General features: G+C 43.0%; 1 protein-coding gene across 2 annotated transcripts in view; it reads left to right on the forward strand.

Moving 5' to 3' along the window:
- Nucleotides 1–17388: 17388 nt before the first annotated feature.
- HOMER3 (homer scaffold protein 3) overlaps nucleotides 17389–23281 on the forward strand; it is a 109117-nt gene continuing 103224 nt past the window's right edge. For both annotated transcript variants that reach the window (XM_072156241.1, XM_072156232.1), the window contains exon 1: nucleotides 17389–17853. Coding sequence is in view for 1 of the 2 variants with exons in the window: in XM_072156232.1 (XP_072012333.1) it covers nucleotides 17822–17853 (32 nt within the window). In the remaining variant the exon portion in view is untranslated. The remainder of the gene's footprint in view (nucleotides 17854–23281) is intronic.

Consider the following 23281-nt stretch of genomic DNA (forward strand, 5'->3'; position numbering starts at 1 on the left):
CAATCTCGCTTTCAGCTCTCCAGGTAGGGCCTCTCCTACTGCTTCTGGCCTGCAGCCTAAATCAGGCCCTAACGAGGCCTGTGAACCGCACCTGTGGACTATACAAAAGCCCAGGACCGAAGCCCGGGTGGAGTAGGAGTCCCACTACCAGCCTACCCCTACTCCATAATAAGCAGGCCCAGTACGGACATTACAAATGTGTCTGTGTTAGCTAGGCCAACACAGACAAAACAGACTATTCCTGCTTATCATGTCTGCATTAAGCCTTGGGTTACTGCAGACAAACCCAGGGCTTTTACCACCAGCATTTCATCTGCCTGTAGGACAGATAGCGGTTTTCCCACACAATACCTCTTACTTTCTCACAATATATAAATATATATATATTTTTTTTTTTTTTTTTTTTTTTTGTGTATACGGTTGGTTATGGTGGCATGCACCCGGCAAACACAAGATCTTACTTAAATAAATTTTTTTTTTTTTTTTTTTTAAAAAGGGTTTGTTGGTAATGATAGCTTCAAAGAGCCTCCTGTATCAAGAAACACAAAATGCTCATTGTGATTTTGGCACAAAAAAAATATCTAAAATTGGCCATGTTGTGGGTCCAATCAACACAAATAGGCAGGGTCAGGGGACATGGGTGGAATTAGCAAACCTAAGCAGAACTAGAGGTAGGTAGATGGGATAAAGGCAAAAGAACAATACATGGAGAAAACATATAAGCAGAATAGCTTGTATTACCTTCCCTCTGTGTCAAACCTGCATAATGCAGATGAAAAAGAGTTATTGATATTGCCTCCTATGTACAGGATAGGTACTATAAAATTATTACAAGAGCACAAATGCATATTGGAATTAGGCAACTCACCTGGAAGTCAGCCACAATTTTGTGTGAAGGGATCAACTGGAGTCAGGGAATCAGCCTATGCATTTTGGATAGGACCTCTATCCTTATTCATGGCTCAGCCACTGAATGAATTAGGAGGCTCTGTTTTTCAGAAGAAGGCAATGTATGTAGTAATATCAAACACAACTCCCCTTCAATACATACAGTGGCTTTTTTAGCAATAGCAAACAATAAAAACATATTGGGGCTCATTTACTAAGGGCCTTACGGACCACACTTTTGTTGGACATCCCGACGATTTCCATTTTGCGCCGTTGGGACAGGATTTAAAAGGGGTTTTTGGCACAGGAGATCACATCGGGGGGCGGGCTGTCGGACGGTCTGTCGGATTTGGAAAAAACGCAGGATTTAACTTCAAAATAGCACTTACATGCACCGGGAGGAAGATGGTGATCTCCGCCAGACCTGAGCGGGGAAGCGGCACATGCAGGATATTGGGCGCGCGATCTTAGTGAATCGTGCCAGACTGCCTGATCGTCGGACACTCCGGATCTCATGAACTGAAGCGGCCAGGTAAGTAAATGTGCCCCATTATTTCTATTATAGTCCATGGCCACTATGAAGTATTCAACACAAAGAGGACCCATATCTCTTAAACATAGCCATCAGCCCCCCTCCCTAAACACAGTAGTCATAGTGCTACATCATTTTCAGTAACATTTGATATTAAACAATAGGATGGAAGAGTTTCTGGTAGGTTAGATTTTCCTTCTGATTCTCTGAGATCGTTCTACTCCTTCATTGGAGTCAAACTGTGTTTAATTAAACTGATTGTGCTGCATAAGGAAATGCAAATACCTGGCTATATAAGACCTCACAGTCCACAGTTCACAGTGCATGTCAGAGCACATGAGAATCATAAGGTCTAAGTAACTGCCAAAGGAGCTCAGGGACAGGATTGTGGCAAGGCACAGATCTGGCTAAGCTTACAAAAGAATTTCTGCACACAACCACAACTCTTCCTTGACCTGGCCCAGCCAAACTAAACTATGCAGTAGGGAGATGGGAGAAAGTTCAACAGTCAACTATCACTGCAGCCCTTTACCAGTCAGAGATTTATGGCAGAGAGGAACGTTTTCTCAGTGCAAGACATATGAAAGTCTGCACACGGATGAGATGAATATTGAACATTTTGGTGTTAATTTTAAGCAGCATGTATAGAGAAAACAAGGCACTGCTCAACACCTACCACATACAATCCCAACAGTGAAACATGGTGGTGGCAGCATCATACTATGGGGAAGGGACAGGACGACTGGTTGCAATTGAAGGAAAAATATATGCGGCCAAGTACAGAGATATCCTAGATGAAAACCTTTCCCAGAGTGCTCTGGACACCAGACTGGGCCAAAGGTTTACCTTCCAACAATGACCCTAAAGACACAGCTAAAATAACAAAGTAGTGGCTTCAGAAAAACTATGTGACTATTTTTGACTGGTCCAGCCAGAGCCTTGACATAAACCCAATTTAGTATCTTTGGAGAGACTTCAAGGAAGAATGGCAGAGGATCCCCAAATCCAGGTGTGAAAAACTTGTTGCCCAAGAAGACTCTTGGCTGTACTAACTCAAAAGGTGCTTCTAATCAATACTGAGCAAAGGGTCTGAATACCTATGATCATGTGATATTTCAGTTTTTCTTGTTTAATTAATTAGAAAAAATATCTATATTTCTGTTTTTTTCTGTCAAGATAGGTTGAAGAGTGTACACTATTGAGCAACAAATAGAACTTTTTTGATCTTACCAAGCGGCTGCAATGACACAAACAGTGAAAAATTATTAGAGGTCTGAATACTTTTTGCACCCACTGTATATGGGGACTGTTATAAATAAATTAAAAGGGGGCTCTCTGTAAATAAATGAGTGACACTGTATATTAATAAAATGTCTATGTATATAAATTAGCCGGTAATGTACATAAATTACTAACAGGATTGCTGAATCCCATTGCAAAGGCAGCAGCCAAGACACAGTAGTATAAAAAATCTAGGTTACACTCAAACTCCTTATCTTAGCAGAAAGATAGTCAAGTCATGGAAAAATTACTTTCTACCAGGTTATAAGAAGTTTGGTTATGAGTTTCGCCTGATGCATTTGCTTGCATTAGGTTTCAAAACATAATACATTGGGGCTTATTTACTAAGGGTCCGCGGACTGCATTTCTGACAGGTTTCCTGATGATTTCCATTTTGCGCCAAATTTAACAGGTTTTTTTGGCGCTGGCTTTCATGTGACACAAATTGGGGGGCGTGGCCGTCAGACGATCCGACTGATTCGGACTAAGGATCGAGGATAGCGCACAGGACGGGTAAGTAAATGTGTCCCATTATGTTTACCAAGCCTTTGTGAGGATTTATATTCATTATGGGGTTCTGTTTCCTATATGCAATGTATGTAATCATTTCAGGGGTTCTAGTATATATAATACATTTTGGGTGTTCTATGTGGGTTGTTTTATGTGGGGGATAGTGTGTTCAGTTGTGATGTGAGGATAATATATCTAGGAACACAATTCATTATAATGTAAGTGACTCTAGTTTTAGAGGTGCGTGGAGCTGAAGACACTTGGCGGTGAATTTAACAGAGATAAACCACAAGAGAGAGAAATTGTGATGAAGTCCTCTTCCTGATGCAGCAGATCATCACCTGTAAGGTCCTAGATGCCACTAATGTCTATGTCTGATGATACTGTGTGAGGATGTTATCACTTGATATTAAAGTAGTAAGCATCTGAACAGTTTGTAGATGGTTTTTAAAGATTTCCCTGCAATTTCACTGAGAACTGGAATAGTGGTAGGCTGTTTTAGGGTGGGGGGGCACTGTTTAAATTTGTGCCTCAGGCTAGAATCAACCCTACACTTCAGTTTAGAAGCTATATATGTGAAAGGTATGGTAATGGTTTCCAATGTCAATCCCAACCTTCCACTATCGTCTGAACAGCACCTAATCAAAACCTTATAATCAGCTTAAATTAATGAGTTTGGAGATGGAGAAAGGCATGTCTTTCCAGTCTTGCAGTTCCAGTTCTATACCAGTGTCGATCTCCTATTTGCATATAAGAAAGTTTAGGGAAGCTACCTTTGAGGTCATTTTAATGCCCAGGTAATGTAGGGAATGAGTAGCACGTGTAAAGTCAAAATTCAATTTAAGCAACTTAACTGTGTGAATTTAATTTTGAAGGTGAAACCTGTTCAATAAATATGATTAAAATTTTTAACAACAGACTGTTTAATATAAATTAACCCCTTCCCGCACTTTGATGTAATAGTATTACTTCCACCTTTCTATTACGTCCCGTTTTGGCAGCGACTCTAACGCACAGCTGACACCGCGTTTTGACGCTCGTGATCAAAGCCAGCTCATGTAAGGGTCTTCCTCGCAGGGATCGGATCCCCCGTGCCACTTACCGGGGGATCCTATCATCTTCTGGGCAGCCCCGAGGTCTGCCGAGTGCCTCAGGCCTGCCTGATATCTCCAGCAGTGTAAACTGTCTGCGCATGCGTGAGTAGTGTACGCAGTGCATGCAGTGTACACTGCTCTACAAGGAATTAGTATTGTTACATAATAATGTGAAAACAGGATTATTGGGAAGCCCTAACAGCTTTTCAACATCATGTCGCCCCTAAACATTTACTACACCTAGTCAGATGGCAAAAGAAGCAATATACAAACAATTGTATCTCTAGAAGTTCACCTCGAGAAAATCGCCAGACTATAACCACTGTTCCCATAAAAAATTACAATATTTATTAGTATACATCATATAGTATAGAATGCAGTGCAACGGTAGAGATACGCAGGTTAAAAAGGGTCAAACCTGGACAATGAGGGAAGTATATGGATCATAAGCAGGGACGGGACTGGTATGTTACCTTGATGGGGCTTATTGTATAAGAACAAACAGAAAGGAACAGTCGAAAGGGGAAAGTAGATGGATTGTAATACGATTGTGGGTATTTAAACCCCACCTGAATGCCTAGTGGCACCCCTTAGGTATACGCTTGGTCACAATTATATATTCATGTTTTATTCCTTTTTATAAATATCGATATTAGGCTGAAACTTGATGTACTGTCACTATTATGTAAAATATGAATTATTATAATTATATGCTTCATCCCATATTACTCATCTTTGTTTCACAGTGATGCACTAGCACTTTTTGTAAGCATACATTATTGCCATATGAATTCGTTGTATTGTCACCATTATGTAAAATATGGACTATTATAATTATATTTCTCATATTATTTATTTTGTGTTCACAGTGATGCACTAGCACTTTTTCTAAGTATACATTATTGTTATACTAACATGCGATAGATTGATCTTTGAGTTGTTATGTATAATGTATTTCTATCAAGTATGACTTGTTATAGTTTGCATATTAGCCAAGACATCTCAACCCTATAACCATCAATGGCTAGCACAAGTCACTTTTTACACTGATGTTCAGTATTACTCATCTCTCGACTTGTGCACCGCATGAAGGTGGTTGTCCCGTCGCTATGGGAACACCTCTCCCCCTTTGATTACGTCATTGTAGAATTCCGTGGTCACGTGACCGTGTGGGCACGTGACCACGCACATGCGACCGCGGGATCACGTGACCACACACTCGCGAGATTCGGACGCTGTGCCGATCACGTGATCACACACGTGAGCCCCTACATAGAATTTCATTGGCCGATGTATGATTTATCTGAGAATTCCCCACTCAATGACGCCACCCCCAGACGAAGCCTTAGCGGCCGAAACGCGCGGCGGGGGGTTGCAGTCGTCGCAGCCACGGGCAACACCATACCTGACCCACTGGTAAGGACTGGCATTTACATTATCTTGGATGTTTTATTAGTGTTTCTATGTGCCAATCTGGCAATCACCTGCACCCCATTATTCCACATTAACATCCTTGTGGGTACATATTACATCCAGCCCTGGTATACACCCATATGTAGTAGAACCTTCTACTGTGTTCCCCATGCTGTATTTTCGACTGCAAACTGTCTGTGTTTCATCATCCTGAATAGCTGTTCATATCTCATGTATCATACGTACCACACTTTCTTGTATGTTTTTAATATATTTTTTCATTAAAGAATTATCAATTTTTATGATCAACTGTTAGTGTCTTTCCTCTCTTTCCCCGTGCCGGGGAATATTTTTGGTTTTCTGGCTTATTGTATAAGCACACACACATATGACTTCATGTGCTGTATATTACTAATCTAGGTTACATCATATAGTGAATACATAGAATCCCACCGAAATAGTAAGTGCCTTACCTAAATATTGTTGTAATGATGTTCCAATGTCGGGGATGACTCCGTCACCAAGGTGTGTTTCAGCTTGTAATGCTCGAAGGCTCATTAAGAGTCTAAATAACAATATTTAGGTAAGACACTTACTCTTTTTTTTTAATAATTCCGCTTATTGATGACAAACAGCAAATCAAATTGTAGAAATGAGAATTGCACAGAATGGAAACAATGTACATATTAATGAAACCATTGCATATCGCTTGTGCAAATTTCAACAATAAATTCTACAAGTACGACTAATCCATGTGTCTGTCTCTTTTAAGAAATAAAAACAATATATACAAGGGTGGTTTAATAAGTACCAGTGGGCGTTCCTGAGGGAAGTTGGTGTTATCATTGCGTGCGGCCATCTATCAAACGACGGCAAAACAATTTGCAGACTGATTTATAGGTTCGTTTGGATTTGCAGCCATTTGAGTAAGATGTGTTTCATGATTATCGCTAAGATGGAAAAAGAGGAGTATCGTTCAGTAATTTGCTTTTTGTTTTTGATTGGAAAAAATGTGAGGAGATAAAAGCAAAGTTGGATGCTGTTTATGGGGACACTTCACCATATACTGTATGACCACAGTTAGATATTAGTTCAATGAATTTAAATGTGGGCAAACATTTGGTTACGTGGTTACCGAGGAAATCATTCAAAAAGTCTATGACATGATGCGTGAAGCAGCAGAGGCCGTAGGTGTGTCAACCGGAATGGCAAGTAATATTTTACATGATAAGTTGGTGATGAAATAATTGTCGGCTCGATGGGTGCCGCGATTTCTCACGGAGGACAACAAGTGGATGCAGCTGTTAACTTCGAAGCAGTGTTTGGAGCTATTTAAGCAAGATCCGAAGGAGTTTTTGCGTTGAGTTGTCACTGTTGATGAAACCTAGATTCATCATTATACACCAGAAACGAAGCAACAATCAAAACAATGGATTTCTCCTGGTGAATCTGCTCCAAAGAAGCGAAGACGCTCCCATCGGCCGGAATGGTCATGGCGACGATTGTTTTGGATGCGAACGGCGTCATCCTTATGTATTTTTTAGGAAAAGGAAGAACGATCACTGGACAATACTACAGTGAGTTATTGGACCGCTTCAACAAAAAATTGAAGGAGACACGGCCAAATTTGGCGAAAAAGAAGGTGCTGTTTCACTAGTTGTCGCTGCCAAACTGCATGATTTGCGTTATGAATTGCTGCCGCATCCCCCGTATTCACATGATCTGGCTCCCTGTGACTTTTTCTTGTTCCCTAACATGAAGAAATGGCTCGCTGGAAAAAAATTTAGCCCAAACGAGGAAGTCATCACCGAGACAGGGACGTTTTTTGAAGAGTTCGGGGGTATGGGGAATGGGGTATGTCCAGGGGTGTACCAAGCCTGTCTGCTGCCTGAGGCGAGCCATAGAGAGACGCCCCCCCCCCCCCGCCCATTCATATAAGATATCAGGGAGTGTCTTGTCCAGATCCATCATATTGCTTTGGTGTAAAAATAAAGCAATGCAAAATGCATACAGCGTGCCGCCATATAGTTTAAAATGCATACAGCGTATTACCATGTAGTATAAAATGCGTACAGCATATCACCATGTAGTATAAAATGCATACAGAATACCGCCATGTAGTATAAAATGTATCCAACGTACCGCCATGTACTATAAAATGCATACAGCGTATCGCCATGTAGTATAAAATGCATACAGAATACCGCCATGGAGTATAAAATGCATCCAGCGTGCCACCAAGTAGTATAAAATGCATACAGAGTACCGCCATGTAGTACAAAATAGAAGCCCTGATAAATATCACAAATGCTGCATATACATACAGCATATATACACATAAACAAACAGTAGATACAGCATATACACACACACACACACACATACATATACACACACATATATACACACACATATACATATATACAAACACACATATACACACACACACACACATATATATATATATATATATATATATATATACACACACATATTACATATATTTACACATATATACAAATATTACATATATATACACATATTACACATATATATATGCATAGATAAAGTAACCTTACCTCTCTATTGTGTTCTTGGAAATTTCGGTGCCTTGTCCTGCAGCGGTCGTGGCGCGGTGAGGTAGCCGGGAGCGGGTAGGTCATGAGAGCCGGGAGGCTAGGGAGGCTGGAGCTTAAGCGGGGGCAGGGGGAGCAGGGAGCCCAGAGCCTGGAGGGGGGGGCGTTAGCCAAGCCGGATTGAGACGGGAGTGGAGAGCCGGGAGCGGGGGCGGAGGGAGTGGAAAACTGGGAGCGGGGGGGCGGAGGGAGCGGGAGCTCAGTGCTGGTCGGTGCCGGACCCTCGTTGAGCAGGGGCTCCCAAGGGGCTCAGAGTCAGTTCTGTCAGGTCTTGACTCATCATCAAGGTCATAAAACCTTAGGGAATAGTTTGAGGTCTTGAGGTTGAGCATAAAGTTGTGTCTTTCCCTGGTTTGGCTAAGGCAGTAATTGTGCCATGTAGCCCTTCCCTTGGAAGGGGAGCGCCAGTAACCACTGAATTGAAAGCTGTCGTCCACCGGGGTTCAAGTTGCTGCACTAATGCTTTATAGTAGGGTAGGGAGAAGCAGTCTAGGTCAGGAGCTTTACCAGTCTGTATTTCCTTCAGAGCATTCCTGAAATCTAACACCGTTATCGGGACTTCAAGAGCGTCTGCCTCCTCGTCGATCAGAGCGGATAGACCTGACTCTGTTATGTAGTATTGTATCATACGTCTGTGCCCCTCTCTAGCTCGTTGGGATGTCGGTTGTTCTAGGTTGTACAACTACTGGTAGTAGTCCCTGAAAGTAGCTGCTATGTCATGTCTAAGATGTAGGATCGTTCCTGTTGGAGAAAAGATTTTGGGGACATAAGTATGAGTACTCGGTCCACTCAAAGCCCTGGCAAGAGTCCTACCATATTTGTTACTGTACTCAAAAAAGTGTCTTCTACATCTAGCCATAGTGCCTTTGGCTTAATCAATGAGTAGAGCATGCAGAGACTCCCTAGCTGATGTCAGGAGCAGGTGATCTCTTATGTGAGAGCTCTAGTGTCTTAATCTGGTCTAGTGTTATTAGTATGCTACGGACATTAAACTTATGTCCTTCCCATGCCACACATTGGTTCTGTCAAAATGAGAGGTGATCGAGCCTTTAAGCTCTTCTAAGATCAAGGGGTCTTCTACGAAGGACGCGTTAAGCTTCCACTGCCATTGGAATTGCGAGGAGATAGATAGAAATGGAGATCAGGGCATCGTCAGAGAAGGTGATATTATCTATGGTGGCCCTTTGGAGTAGCCCTAAGTCTCTGTGTCGTAGAAACAGATAGTCTGGTCTGGAGTAATTGTCATGAGTTGATGAATAAAATGTAAAGTCTTCGTCCAGGGAGTGGAGTAGCCTCCACGTGTCTATCATTTGATGTTCATGTAGGGTGCCCTTTATCTATCGCAGGCTAGCGTGTGTAAGTGTTGACGAACCAGAGGATATGCCTAACAACGGGTCTAGAGCCACATTGAGGTCACCGCCAATTACTAAAGTGCCCTCAGCAAACTTGTCCACTTGTCGAGAAAATAACATATGGCCCGGGCTTGTCCTGTGTTTGGAAGGTACAATGAAAGATGTCCATTGGAGTGTGCTTGCCAAGAGAATGGAGGTGCCTCTGGTATCATCAGTTTAGCTATGAGTGTGGGAACCGCCTATTCTTAAAATTGTATGGTCTTGCTTCAGTAAGGTGAGTTTCCTGAATGAAAGCTACTTGGATCTTTCTGCGTTTGAGCATATTAAAAAGAATAGATCTTCTTTCAGGGCTGTAAAGGCCTTTTACGTTGAGGGAGCCTATGGTTAAAGTACCCGAGGTCCCCCCTGGGTGGGGCATGGCTGATGGAAAAGGAGGGTAAGGGAGAGTGCTGGGGGCTGGGAATTAGGGTGGACGGAGAAAGGGCAAGGGAAAGAGAGGATGTATCAGGTATAGGCAGTCGGGGGAAAGAGAAAAAGAAAAAGGGGTGAACATAAATGACAGGGGGGAGAAACCCCTTTATCCCAAGTGTGTACAGTAGGGAAAACCTACAAGCGGTTTGTGGGAGGCGTAGAAGAATAGAAACGGAGCTTGTAAACCAACAGGCAGTAAAATGTAAAACGTCATATGGCGAGGTCTGGTAACGACGTCCCCTTGTTGTCACAAGAGGCAGAGTTTAGTACCACTAGAGGCAGGAGAGGGAGGCACGAACTTAGGGAGCCGTGTCAACTGGTGGGGGAAGAGAGCCAGTTGCATGTGTAACAATAACAAATGGTGAACAACAGCAATCTCTCAATCTCATCTAGATGGTCTATGACCAATTACCAGATGGTCTATGACCAATTACTTAAGGCATCTCATTTTTATTAACCGTTTAAAAGATCCATCTGCATTGGCAATGCGCCAGAAAGTCACTGCTACGCATCATTGTTTCATTTCCCCCTGTGTACAGTAGGGAGTCGGAAGCACAACAAAAATGCCTGGCCCACTACCAATGCAGGCCACTTACCGACCAGATGGATGTTACAAGGAGGCAAGATGGAAGGAGATGTTAGGACCTTAGTAGGACTATAGCTATAGGTCAGAGAGAGCTTTCTCAGGGACAGTTTTACACAGTAGAAGCAAAGCCAGTCCTCTGTTTCCATAGTTAGTAAAGTTATAACAAAGGAGTAGACTCAGGCTTCCGTGAGGAGAGCCAACGATAAGTCCGGACCCAGATAGCAGGTTCCTTCTCAAGGAACCTCTCCGTCCTCTGGGTGGTACAGCACCAGGCCTAGTTTGTCCCAAGCTGAGCCAGTTAGGTACAATAATTGAGGACATGTTCAAAAAGCGGAACAGTCCTGGTGTACACAATTTTGGTTGCCCCTAGATGCAACCGTTAATCTTCTGACTTTAGGGTCAGTGCTCTTCTGCACTGAGCTGTTCTCTGCTCTCGAGCCCTCCACCCTTGCATACCAGGACGAGCTCACAAGGACACACACTCAGTTCCTTTTGGCAAACAACTGTAGCATCATGAGGAGAGTAAAGCTACAGGCAGATAAGATCTTTATCCAGGGGAGAGGCAGGGAGGCAAATAGTAGAGCTGACAGTATGTAATCTCTGTGATAGCAGAGGGGAGAATGTCATGTGTAATATGCATCTTATGGATCTCATCTCTGATCTGTCTCATCTCTCTTTCCAAGTGTCAGATACTAGTGAATCATATAAGTCAAGAAAGACAAAGAAAAAGCGGCACTCACCCAAATAGGAGACTCTTCTTTTTATTTCAAAAACGATGCATGGGGCAGGGAGGTGCTACACGCTGTGAATCCGTTTTTTTTGTTATTTCAGATACTAGTGAATGTTCAGAAGCTAAATGAAAGTGTATATACACCCCTACCCTGACAATCTAACCACATTCTTAGCACACAGAATTAGATGGATCATAATGGGGGTCATTTACTAAGGGCCCGATTCGCGTTTTCCCGACGTGTTACCCGAATATTTCCGATTTGCGCCGCTTGTACATGAATTGCCCCGGGTTTTTGGCGCACGCGATCGGATTGTGGCGCATCGGGGCCGGCATGCGCGCGACAGAAATCGGGGGGGGCGTGGCCGAACGAAAACCCGACGTATTCGGAAAAACCGCCGCATTTAAAAACCGAAACTGTGTCGCTTGGGGAGCGCTCACCTTCACCTTCTATGGGATGGTGCATTCCGGGGCGTTAAGATTATTTTCGGCGCTGCAGCGCCACCTGGTGGACGGCGGAGGAACTACCATCTTAAATCCCAGCCGGACCCGAATCCTGTGCAGAGAACGCGCCGCTGGATCGCGAATGGGCCGGGTAAGTAAATGTGCCCCAATGTGTCTGCTTAGAGAATCCACGCCCACAATCTGGAATTTTACATGGACCATCACTGAGGGATAGGACCTAAAACAGCAATACAACAGTAGAGTAAAATTGTAAAGTTAGGGGTTAAAATGATCTTTGTTATGTAAACATCACTAGGGGATTGAAATTTGAGAATTTTTTTGAATGGGCATACCCATTTAAATAACTAAACTAAAGGTTTTTGAATAGTTTTGTGCATTTTTATACGTTGGATATTTTATTTCTGTAGGGTTGAATATTTAGTAAGTGGGGCTTCTCTTCCTTCGTTATTTGTTTTCGCTCATAGATATTTTTAAATCTTGGACAAAACCTTTAGGCTGTGTTCACACCTTACATTTACATTATGATAACATTGGGGGGTTATTTAACAATGTGTCTCCGGTTCTGCCAGTCTCTAGCTAGAAAACTCTAGTCTTTTGCTGCATCTCTGAGATTATGACTTAGTTGGTCTATTTTTAGTTGGTCTAAACTGTGCATCAGAATATTGTGCACACAGATGATGTCTCTTTCCGCGAGGTCTCTCCCCTTTTCTGAAGGCAAGCCCCTTTAGTCGGACAAGTTGGGAAAGTGCCAAAACAAGTCTAAAAACCTTGGTAAATGTGGTGCAAGGCATTTTAGACCGATTTTTGGGCGCAAAACCACCACAACTGTGGCGCAAGTGCATTAATAAATTCCCCTATTGTGTTAATGTGATGTAAGCACAATGTAAAGGCAGTCTATGAATACCTCAAAAGTGATTTCCTGACACTTTAACTAATAATCACCTATCCAGTTTTGAACTGGGTGGCATAGGTCCCACCAGTAAAATGGTTTCCGGGGGCCCACCCACTTGTGTTCACACTATGGCCCACATTTATTAAAGTGTTTTCACCAGTTTTCTGTGTGACTTTGCACTAGAAAGAATATGAAAACTGCTTGCACATGTATTTATAAAGTGTCTGCCCAGTTTTTGTAAGCTGAACTCAGCACAGCTTCCGTGCCCCAGTAAATTAACAGGGGCATGGACCAGAGAGATAGCGGCGCGGACACCAAGAGGGACCACGGAGGTAAGTTAATGATTATTTTTTAAGCGGCCCCTCCCAGCCACATATGATTTTTTTAGGTTTCAGACAACCACTTAATTTGTATGTAAGTTGGAATATGTATATTTCATATGTATAACTCCAGGCAAAAAAAATGTTGTCCCTGTGACAATTGATTTTTAAAATTTTTGATTGTCATGTGAGCAAAAATTGACAATACAATATCATTGCAGACACCTCTGATAACTCTTACAGTTGATCACTGCAGCTTTTGGGTAAAGTTCAGGACATTTTCAGCACGCAGAGGAGAGTCTGTATCTAGGGGTTTGTACGCAAGTTGAGTTTCCTTAAGTCAGGGACTGCCTGTATTGCATTATGACGTACATATACATTGGGAAATGCGGTCAGTTGCCGCATCCCAACGTACATGTACATCTCCGCGATTGCCCGGGCCCAGTAGCAGAGCGCATGCGATCGCTGCGGGAGCTCGGCTGTATAAGGTAATATAACATGACTAAGGTTATATACTGCAATACATTAGTATTGCATTATATTACACTGAACAAGTGATCAAAAAAAGTTTTTTAAAAAAGTGTAAATAAAAAATTTATAAAATAATTGAATAAAGATTCCCTATTGCCCCATCAAATACTTGCTGTGGCATGGTACCACCAGGTCGCTCCACTGGTCCATTTGAAGGCTACAACCACTTATATTGCAACAGGCAGGGGCGGACTGGGAATTTAAAGTGACCCTGGAAAAAAATGTAAAAGTTGCCCCATTCTGTGGGCGGGGTCAAAACAAGTAGGCGTGATAATGCCCCCCTCAGTATATAGCCAGCCAGCAATGGCATCCTGAATTGTTTTTAACAAGAAATAAAAGTTGTTTTTATTCTAGTTACCGACGGCCAGACTGCATTGAGTAGCGGAGCTGCGGGGGAGCTTTGGAAAGGTGAGCACATGGTTTTTTGTTTTTAGACCAGCCCCTGACCGGCCCCAGACTAGTTGGCCCACCGGGATTTTAAAAAATCGAGCTTGGTCCGGAAGGGGTTAAAATAGCACTGTGCATGGCCTAAATGGCATGGGACTATAGGAGGAGGACCTAAGCCGTGCCTCTGCAGGTGTGCAGATGTGATGGCCTGTTTCCCACAAAGAGGGTTCTCATAGTCACCATTGGCACTCGTGCAATAGGTCCGCCACCACTGGTTTAGGTAGTTTCATTCTGATTGTGAGTTTTATTCATTTGTTCGTTTCCCCTCATCTGTCTTTCCCTCTTCTCTACCCCTAGATAGCAGGGATCCCGTACAATGCAAAAGACAGCATAAACTCCCACAGAAAAATGCCCGCGACCAGAGGAAACTCAGATCACGGGTGCTGGAGGTGGATGCCAGCTGTAACATACAGCCGGCACCCGATGCTTCTGGTACCGGTTCCGTTCAGGAACCGGTGCCAGAAGCATGACGTAATAATACTGCAAAATGCAGGAATGCATTTCCTGCCATGCAGTACAATTACGTCAAATGTCGGGAAGGGGTTAAGTGATGTAGTTGATGTGGTTGAGATGCTCTGCAGATAGTATGTTGGAGTGGTGGCGGTGATGTTCGGGTGAGATGCTCTGCAGGTTGTGTGCTGCAGTGGTGGTTATGTGCGGGTGAGAAGCTCAGTAGTGTTTATGATGGAGTGATGCTGGTGATTTGTTGATGTGGAGGAGTATGTCGGCAGGAATAAAAGTTAAATACAAGGAGGATGAATTGGACTTGACCTAGATTTATCCTAACATAATGGGCATGGAGCATCTGGCTGAAAGATTTGAAGGCGTACACAGAAACAATATGGATGATGTTGTAAGGTTTTTGCACTACATCCCCCTCTGCCGCGTCTTCTAACATGGGGTCTGTCTACCCTGCCACCTCCACCACGGCTTCACTTCTAAGAAATGTCAGCACACACCGGCAGCAGAAGGAAGTTATCATGTATGAGCGCTGCAGACAGAGGGATCAGGAAGTGTCTGTTTTCCACCATGTGACTGCTCAGCTAGGCCACGAACATATATCAGAAGTGCACGGACAGGAGCAAAAGTAGGCAGCAAAAAACTCAGTAAAATTGCAGACTAAGCGGTTTAAAGTTATCATTTCATGTTCACTTGGGGACTGAAATTTGAGACCTTTCTATTTGTGCGCAATAAGGGGTTTGCTAATTAAAGAAAATTTACACAATAATATTATTTCTAACCCCTTACTTTACAATTTTATTCAGGTATTGTTGGAATTGTTGTCAAATGTATAATAGGGAATCGCAGGCCATTTAATCACCCCAAGACACTCCACTTTTAACCCGATTGTATCGGTGGTGAGCCGGTTAGGGGCGGGGTTAAGTGAGCAATCGGCTCATTGAGGGGAGTCAGCTCCCGTCATTCACGAACAATAGCCGGCTTTTAGAGCCGGCTTGTTCGCGAACGACACATCACTACAGAGAAGAGCTCAGCTCCAAAGCTCAGACAAGATGTCTGCTGACCCTAAAGTCAGAAGATCCAGGGTAATTAACCAGGAGCAGCTAATTTGGCAAAACTCTGTGCAGTGCTGCATAAACTGTGTGTGCGCTATATAAATAAAGAATTATTATTAGAGATGAGTGAGCACTAAAATGCTCGTTACTCGAGTCGAAGTTTTCCTGATGCTCAAGTGCTTGTATCGAATAACGAACCCCATTGAAGTCAATGGGAGACTCGAGCATTTTTCAAGGGGATCAAGGGGACCAATAAAATGTGCCATTTTATTGAGAAATAAGGAAGTCAGTCTTGGGTTTTTTTTATTCAATGGAATATTCGTTGAACTTCAAAAAGGAGAATGACCCATGTTAAACATCTGCAATGTGTTCTTCACACATATAGGGGGTCATTTACTAAGGGCCCGAATTGCGTTTTTCTTGCGGGTTACCCAGATTTTTCCGTTTTGCGCCGATTTTCCCTGAATTGCCCCAGGTTTTTGGCGCACACGATCGGATTGTGGCGCATTGGCACTAGCATGCACGTGAGAGAAATCGGGGGTGTAGTGGAACAAAAACCCGACGGATTCGGAGAAACCGCCGCATTTAAAAAAAAAAAAGTGTCGCTGGACACGCGCTTACCTGCACTTGTCCCGGCTTGGTGAAGTTCAGTGCATTCCAATGAACTTCAGCACAGCAGCGACACTTGGTGGACATTGGAGGAACTGCCTTAGTGAATCGCTGGAAGACCCGAATCCTCCACACAGAACGTGACGCTGGATCGCGTCAGGACCGGGTAAGTAAATCTGCCCCATTGTTCTTTACATACTATTGTGAAGAACACTGTTCTGCACTAATGTCTTCTGATAAGTTAGCAGATGTACGGGAACATCTGCAATGTGTTCTTCACTGTGTTCTTCATTTAAATGATCCTTAATGATCCTTAAATAATCCTGTGTTCACTGTGTTCTCGCACAGGCGAAATACTCGTCCGAGCAACGAGCCGTTTCGAGTACTCAAGCTCGGACGAGTATGCTCGCTCATCTCTAATTCTAATTATTATTATTACACCAGGACTGATACAGACAGGTTGGACTTATACCTGTGAAATACTGTATGTTTGTTAATAACATTGAATTAGGGAATGTGTTATATATGTGGTATATATCTGGTGTTTGCCGGATAACAGACGGGAGGAGGGCATAGGATGGATTAGTAAAGGGAGAGTTGACCTTTCATACAGTTAGCGAGTGTGATAAGCTTGCCTAAAGAGATAGGTTTTAAGAGCATGTTTGAAGCTTTGGAGGGTGGGTATTAGTCTGAGAGTCCAGGGAAGGGCATTCCAGAGAATTGGAGCAACTCGGGAAAAGTTCTGGAGACGTGCATGAGAGCTTCGAATTAAGGTAGAGATTAATCTAATATCACTGGCAGATGGAAGAGCACGGGTTGGGAGATAGACTGAGATGAGATGAAGTATAAGTGGCTTTAGTGAATTGTTCCTTTTTGTTAGTTCCTAGATGTTTATCAAGAACAGCGGAAATGTCCTGTCTTTTCAATGAATAATGCCATTTTTAGAATTTTTTGTTACAATAAGACTGGATACTCTGCCAAATAATTCTAATTGTAAATTCCAGGCACCTTCCATCTTCTCCACAGCGAGTGTCAGGAAAAAGATGACATGAGCTGACAGCAGAGGGAGACACTGAGTCCGCAAAGTGACTGGAAATAAAGTGAGGAGCAGGAAAAATAGAGAACAATCTATTGGGATGGGGCAGCTGGATGAGGAAGGAAGAACAAAGGGAGAGGGGTATTTAGAGGGATAACTGGACACTTCTCGGCGGCTTTTGGGCGAGCCTGGAATAGGGTTACGCATCAGTGGTGACCGGTGTGACCGTTCTGGGGACACTTTAGAAGCGCCTGGTGGATTGAGGATTCCTCGTTCGGGTCTCACTGCAATGGATGTGATAGGAAAGTGACGGAAAGTTCTTGTGGCAGCTTAATGCCCGGGCAGCAGCTGTGTCTGCTCCGTCCTGCTCGCTCAGCCCTTTGTGTCTGGAAAGAGAAAGGGCAGGGGGGGTGGCTAGAAAGAGCTAACGGGTCTGGGAAGTGGGACACTGACAGGAAATTTGGAGAGCATCCGGCACCACGGAGAGAGAGAGGGAAGAAGTGGCTGGACAGAAATGAGAGACACGGACATGGACAAGGAGTGCGCGTAAGTGACTGCATGTAATGTCTATGGACGGAGGCGGCAGACATGGAGCCACGGGTGACCGGCAGTGTGCAGCCCCTGGCATGGCTGACAGGACGCGGATATGTGCTGCTGTACGGTCATGTCACCTCATGCACAGCCACAATGTCACCTATCGCTATGTGTGAATAGACAATGCGTATTATACCGCCATAGTACACAATGGAGTGGCCCTCACACATCTCTGTCTGTCCATCTATCTGATCTACGGCAGGGCTGAGGTAACAGGTAGAAAGTTGCACAGTCCTTCAGCCTGGGTAATGTCATGGCCATTTACCTCACTAGTCCTTACTATAGCCACAGTCTAGGCATTAGCTGTCAATCAGATGTCTATAGACCTGAGCTATAGACATCAGCTCTATAGATGGTCCATCTTGTCATTAGTACCTGGTTTTGGTGTCGGTCCCATTGTGGATATCAGAGCTTATTGGGGTTTCCTTCACCTGGCAAGAAAGCTCTCATTTTACTTTTAGAGGGCATCATTTATTAGGGTATACCCCTTTAATTGATGGCACTGACATGATCTCCTAATAGAGAGAACCTATGTATTCAACATCACATGCCTCTTCTACAGTTCACACAAGGAACCCAAAGTTAGCATACATTATATACAGACTGACCACAGTACCCTTAGGGAGCCCTCGTCCTGTAAATAGTGGCACTATATGGCATCTCATTTTCTTAAAACTTGGGACCTGTCCTCTCACAGCCTAGATGCTCAATATACATACGCCTGTATATACATGTGCTATAGAATGGATCCCCTAAGTACCCATTTCAGGGGAGGGACGGTGAGAGCAACAATCAGTTAATAATGCACGGGATATTAATCAATAATGATCTTTATTTATATAGTGCCATCAAATTCTGTAGCGTTTAACAAATCAAAGGGGACATACATAGTTTCAGAGTACAAACAGTCAAATGGAACAATAGGAGTGAGGAGAAATGACAACCCATTAAACAATTTAGTAAGAGACTGGATATTCTTATGTCGTATATCATCCAACCCAACAATCTTCTGGAGTTGTGTGAAATTGAGAAGAGAGCAGTAACCAGGATATATTGCCGTAACTGAGATTTTCTAAGGCGAGGAACACAGTTTGGGGTCTGAAGCCACTTGTTTGGGACCAGTGCCGTAGTGACGGACACTATAGAGTATGTTTACATATTTAGAAATATCATTTAGAGATGGCAGGGGATATGTATCAAATGTGGCTAATATAGACATTGACCCCATAGACATTGCTCCCTTTACTCTGTCTGTTGAGGTGCAAGTATTTTAAGTAGTGCATGAATTGCTCCATTTTTTGAGTCACTTACTGAAGATTGGGACAAGTTTTTGGATGAATCCTGTAAACGTTATACACTGTTCTCTATGCAACAAAAATTTTTTTTTTGAATTATGTAGTATACTTAAACTTATAATTTAGAATCTTAAGGGCGTATTCACATTGTGGATTTGGCAGATTTTTCAGATGGAATATCTGTGCCCAAATTCCCATTGATTTCATTTGGAAGCTGCTAGTATCCACAAGTAGATTTTTCAGTTCACAGAAAAAAAAACACTGGGGCACATTTACTTAAAAAAAAAAAGATTCTTGTATTGTGGTGCCAGTACTTCATGAATCTGGTGCCCCCTGCACTACTCCGACAGAGTGCACCAACTTTTATTGGTGCACTTTTAACATGGGGCGTGCAACACACTTCTGTCAGATTTTGCAAGTTAAATGTGGCACACGGTCCGACTGTGCACCAGAACACCTATTTCAGTGACAAAATTTGTGTCATATGAGGAATATTGCATCCGCGACAGGGTTGCATGCTACACACAGTGCAGTCACACACAAGCAGTTTGCACATAAAACTGGCACAAGGTCCATACTACTAATCTTTATTTATATAGCACCACCAAATTCTGTAGCGCTATACAAATCATAGGGAACATATACAAATATAATATTACATTACAGAGTACCAACGTGCCCACTCTCTGTGGGGACATTGATCATACTCTGGTGCTTCGTGCTCTGGTGTATGATATAAACCCGCCCCTCTGCAGCACCAAATACATTGAGAGGCACTGGCCTCATGATGTATCTGAAAGAGGGCTGTGCTTCTGTACATTTAATTGCACCATTACCTGTGACCCTTCACACCTAAATAGTTGGGAGCTATGGCGGGTGCACTATGTCCTGAGTCCTGCCTGGCTGGGGCAATTGCCTGCATGCCCTTTTTCCATAGGTTCGCCACCACTGGTATAGGGCATGCCGGTCAAATTCTGTGTTGGAAAGTCCAGCATGTCCACTTAGCTGTGGAATTTGACACAAATTTCATCCTGTGAACATAACCTCAGGGTGCTTTCACTTGCTTTTACAAACGCAATGCAAATGCCAGGGGGCGGCGCTTGGCCTGATTGCATCTGCGTTCCAGTGAAACAAATGCAATTAGCAACAAGCAACTGCTGTTTTGCACAAACTGTTATTTCTCCCAAAATCTTTTAAAAAATAAAACTGTGTGGTCAACGCTATAAAAAAACATTCATTTTTCCCCGAATAAAAAGTGATCAAAAAGTTTTATGTTCCTCAGTATAGCACACATCAAAATGTCAGAACTCCCCCCCAAAAAATTCCTTCATCCATTTCCATTAACAAAAAAAGGACCTTGTAAATCAGAAATTGGTATTTCTGTACTTGATTTGACCAAGAAAATATATTGTTACTCAATATTTATACAATTAAAAAAGCTATTGTTGTAATTGCTGTTTTCTACTATTCCCTCCTAGATAGAATAAGGACAGATGCACAGAACTTTTTTGAATGCACTAAATGGAATACTTTTTAATGGAACAGTGCCCAAGGGAATTATTATAATGGACAACGTGAGATGTCTGTTTAAAAGTTTTTTAAACTCAGTTTTTTACTGAGTTTACTAAAGTTTTTTACTCAGCCCTCTTAGACTATAGTTTATGAGGATCTGTGAAAAAAGGATGCCAGACTGAAATCTAGCAAATCTAGTTTTACCCATGTTTAGGTTAAACTGAAAAAATGGCTTTATCACTAGTTTATAAAGGCGTTTTCTGGGCTACATAACTACTAATGAACTATCTATCCATAGGTTAGCTGAGTGCAGCAGTGCCAGTGTGCCGCTACACTAAGGCCAGAGCAGGAAGGAGATAGCCCAGTCCACAGTGTATCAGCCAGACTGTAGAACTTCTGGCTCAGCTCGCACTCCCTCTCATCAACTACTTATGATCTATCCTATGCATATATCTTTATAAGTATGTGCAAACCCCTTTAGGGCCCAAAACAAACTGGTCACTAAGGGGTTAACTTGCTTTGTTCACTTCACTGAAAGACCCTATTTTATACAATTGGGTAGGTCAGGCACATTTGATGCATTAGATCCGGCACTACTGTCCTTATGATATGAAAGTGTCTGATTTATACATAACTGGTCACTGTATAAGTTGGTTGTTTGAAGCTAAGTGCTTCTAGCCTTTCTCTACAACAAGCCTCCATGCAGTTCAGTACGTCACGCAGTCTTAAAATGCCAAAAGACGTCTTTCTTTTTGGTGTGTAATTTATGTTTCAGCAATTTACAGAACATATAATTTGTAGCACCGAGTTCTCTTTCCCATCACCATGGGTGTTATTATATTACATTTTTTTCAGTCTTTATAATGTTCTTTTCATGTCATTCATATTGAACCCTTATGTAGATACAGAATATATGTTAAGAAAATGTATAGAGAAACTCCAAAACTACTTCTATAGGAGAAATTTAAGCTCAGACTTTTTTCCTATGCGAAGATGAGCTCTATTGTACTTGTTATGTGTGGCTTGTAGCCTGCCACTGCTAGTCATCCTCTGAGAACAAATGGACAGTGCATGCACAGTCCACATTAGATTAGCTTGTCATGTGACCCAAGGAACATGGTGGAACCTTCTGATTCCAGTGGGATCAGATGATCATCTATGGATACAGGGGAACCCAACTGTTCCCCAAGGGCAGTCCTTTTGCGGGTGCGCGGCCACAGCTCAGAGGCCAGAGCTACTGCGCATGCGCAGATGCCGGGTATTCGGACGAGGGCGTGCAGCTATGAGGAGATGATTGTGTAGGCGGAGAAAAGAGGCTACTGGGACGTGGAGAAGACGCGACTTGTAGCCTCGTGTCCGGCTACTCCACGCCCCAGTAGCCGCTTAAAAAAATTTACATATCAGCGTATTAAAGTTTTCCAAAAGATAGCCGGGACGTGAGGATTAGCCCATAAAAAAGGCTCTCCTCACGTCCCATTCATCCACCTACCACCCGATCTACCTTTATAGGTAGAATCGTGGTGGTAAGTTCCCTTTAACAGAGCTAGTGTGCATGTGTAGAGTGGGTTGAGAGGAATACAAATAGCAGCAGTGTGGATAGCACAGTTTGCAGGAACCTATGATTTGTAAAGTGCACTAGTTTTAGGTAATATTTGAGCCACTAAGTAAAAGCTGACGATTGCCAGTGGCTGCATTTTCAGCGACTGCTTATCCATTGTAAAAGTGGCCACACTGGTTCCGCATGGCCACTGCAGTTATGTGGGGTAGGCTCGCTGGTGCACAACCTCTGAATTTCCCAGGAGGCCTCGGTGGCCTAAATTGTTCCCCAGAAAGGTTAACAGAATGAGAAATGTATTTAAAGGAAACCTACCACTTGAAGTGGCAGGTTTCCGATGGCAATACCGAGCACCAGCTCAGGGTGAGCTGGTGCCGGAGCCTATTTTAGTTAGTGTTTTAAACCGCGGTATCGCGGTTTAAAACACTTTTTAAACTTTATAGCCGGCGCAGGCAGGTACGCGCTCGGCGCTTACCATGCGCGCAGCTCTCATTCACTTCCTATGTAGCCGCGCGCATGGTAAGCGCCGAGCGCGTACCTCCCTGCGCCGGCTATAAAGTTTAAAAAGTGTTTTAAACCGCGATACCGCGGTTTAAAACACTAACTAAAATAAGCTCCGGCACCAGCTCACCCTGAGCTGGTGCTCGGTATTGCCATCGGAAACCTGCCACTACAAGTGGTAGGTTTCCTTTAAAATAATATTCCAATGACAATTCAAAGCAGTATTTATTATTGAATCCATATATCTTTTTTTTTTGCTTCAAACCCAGGAATTAAATTAACCAACATTTTCTTGTATTATACATCATACATAAGTTCCGAGTACCATAAGGCCCAAATTTAAATTCTCTTTGAGCTCCTGCTGTGTTGACGGTTTCTGAGATCTTGTTGTCCGTGAATAGGAAATAAATGTATTATTATTGTGAACAACTGAGATCTGCTACCAGGAATAAATGGGCATTTATAGGCTTGGGAGGGTGGGTGCTGGGTGGATGACCTATTCCATAGAACAAATGAA

The sequence above is a fragment of the Engystomops pustulosus genome, chromosome 1 (genome assembly GCF_040894005.1).
Source record: "Engystomops pustulosus chromosome 1, aEngPut4.maternal, whole genome shotgun sequence".
Classification (NCBI taxonomy): domain Eukaryota; kingdom Metazoa; phylum Chordata; class Amphibia; order Anura; family Leptodactylidae; genus Engystomops; species Engystomops pustulosus.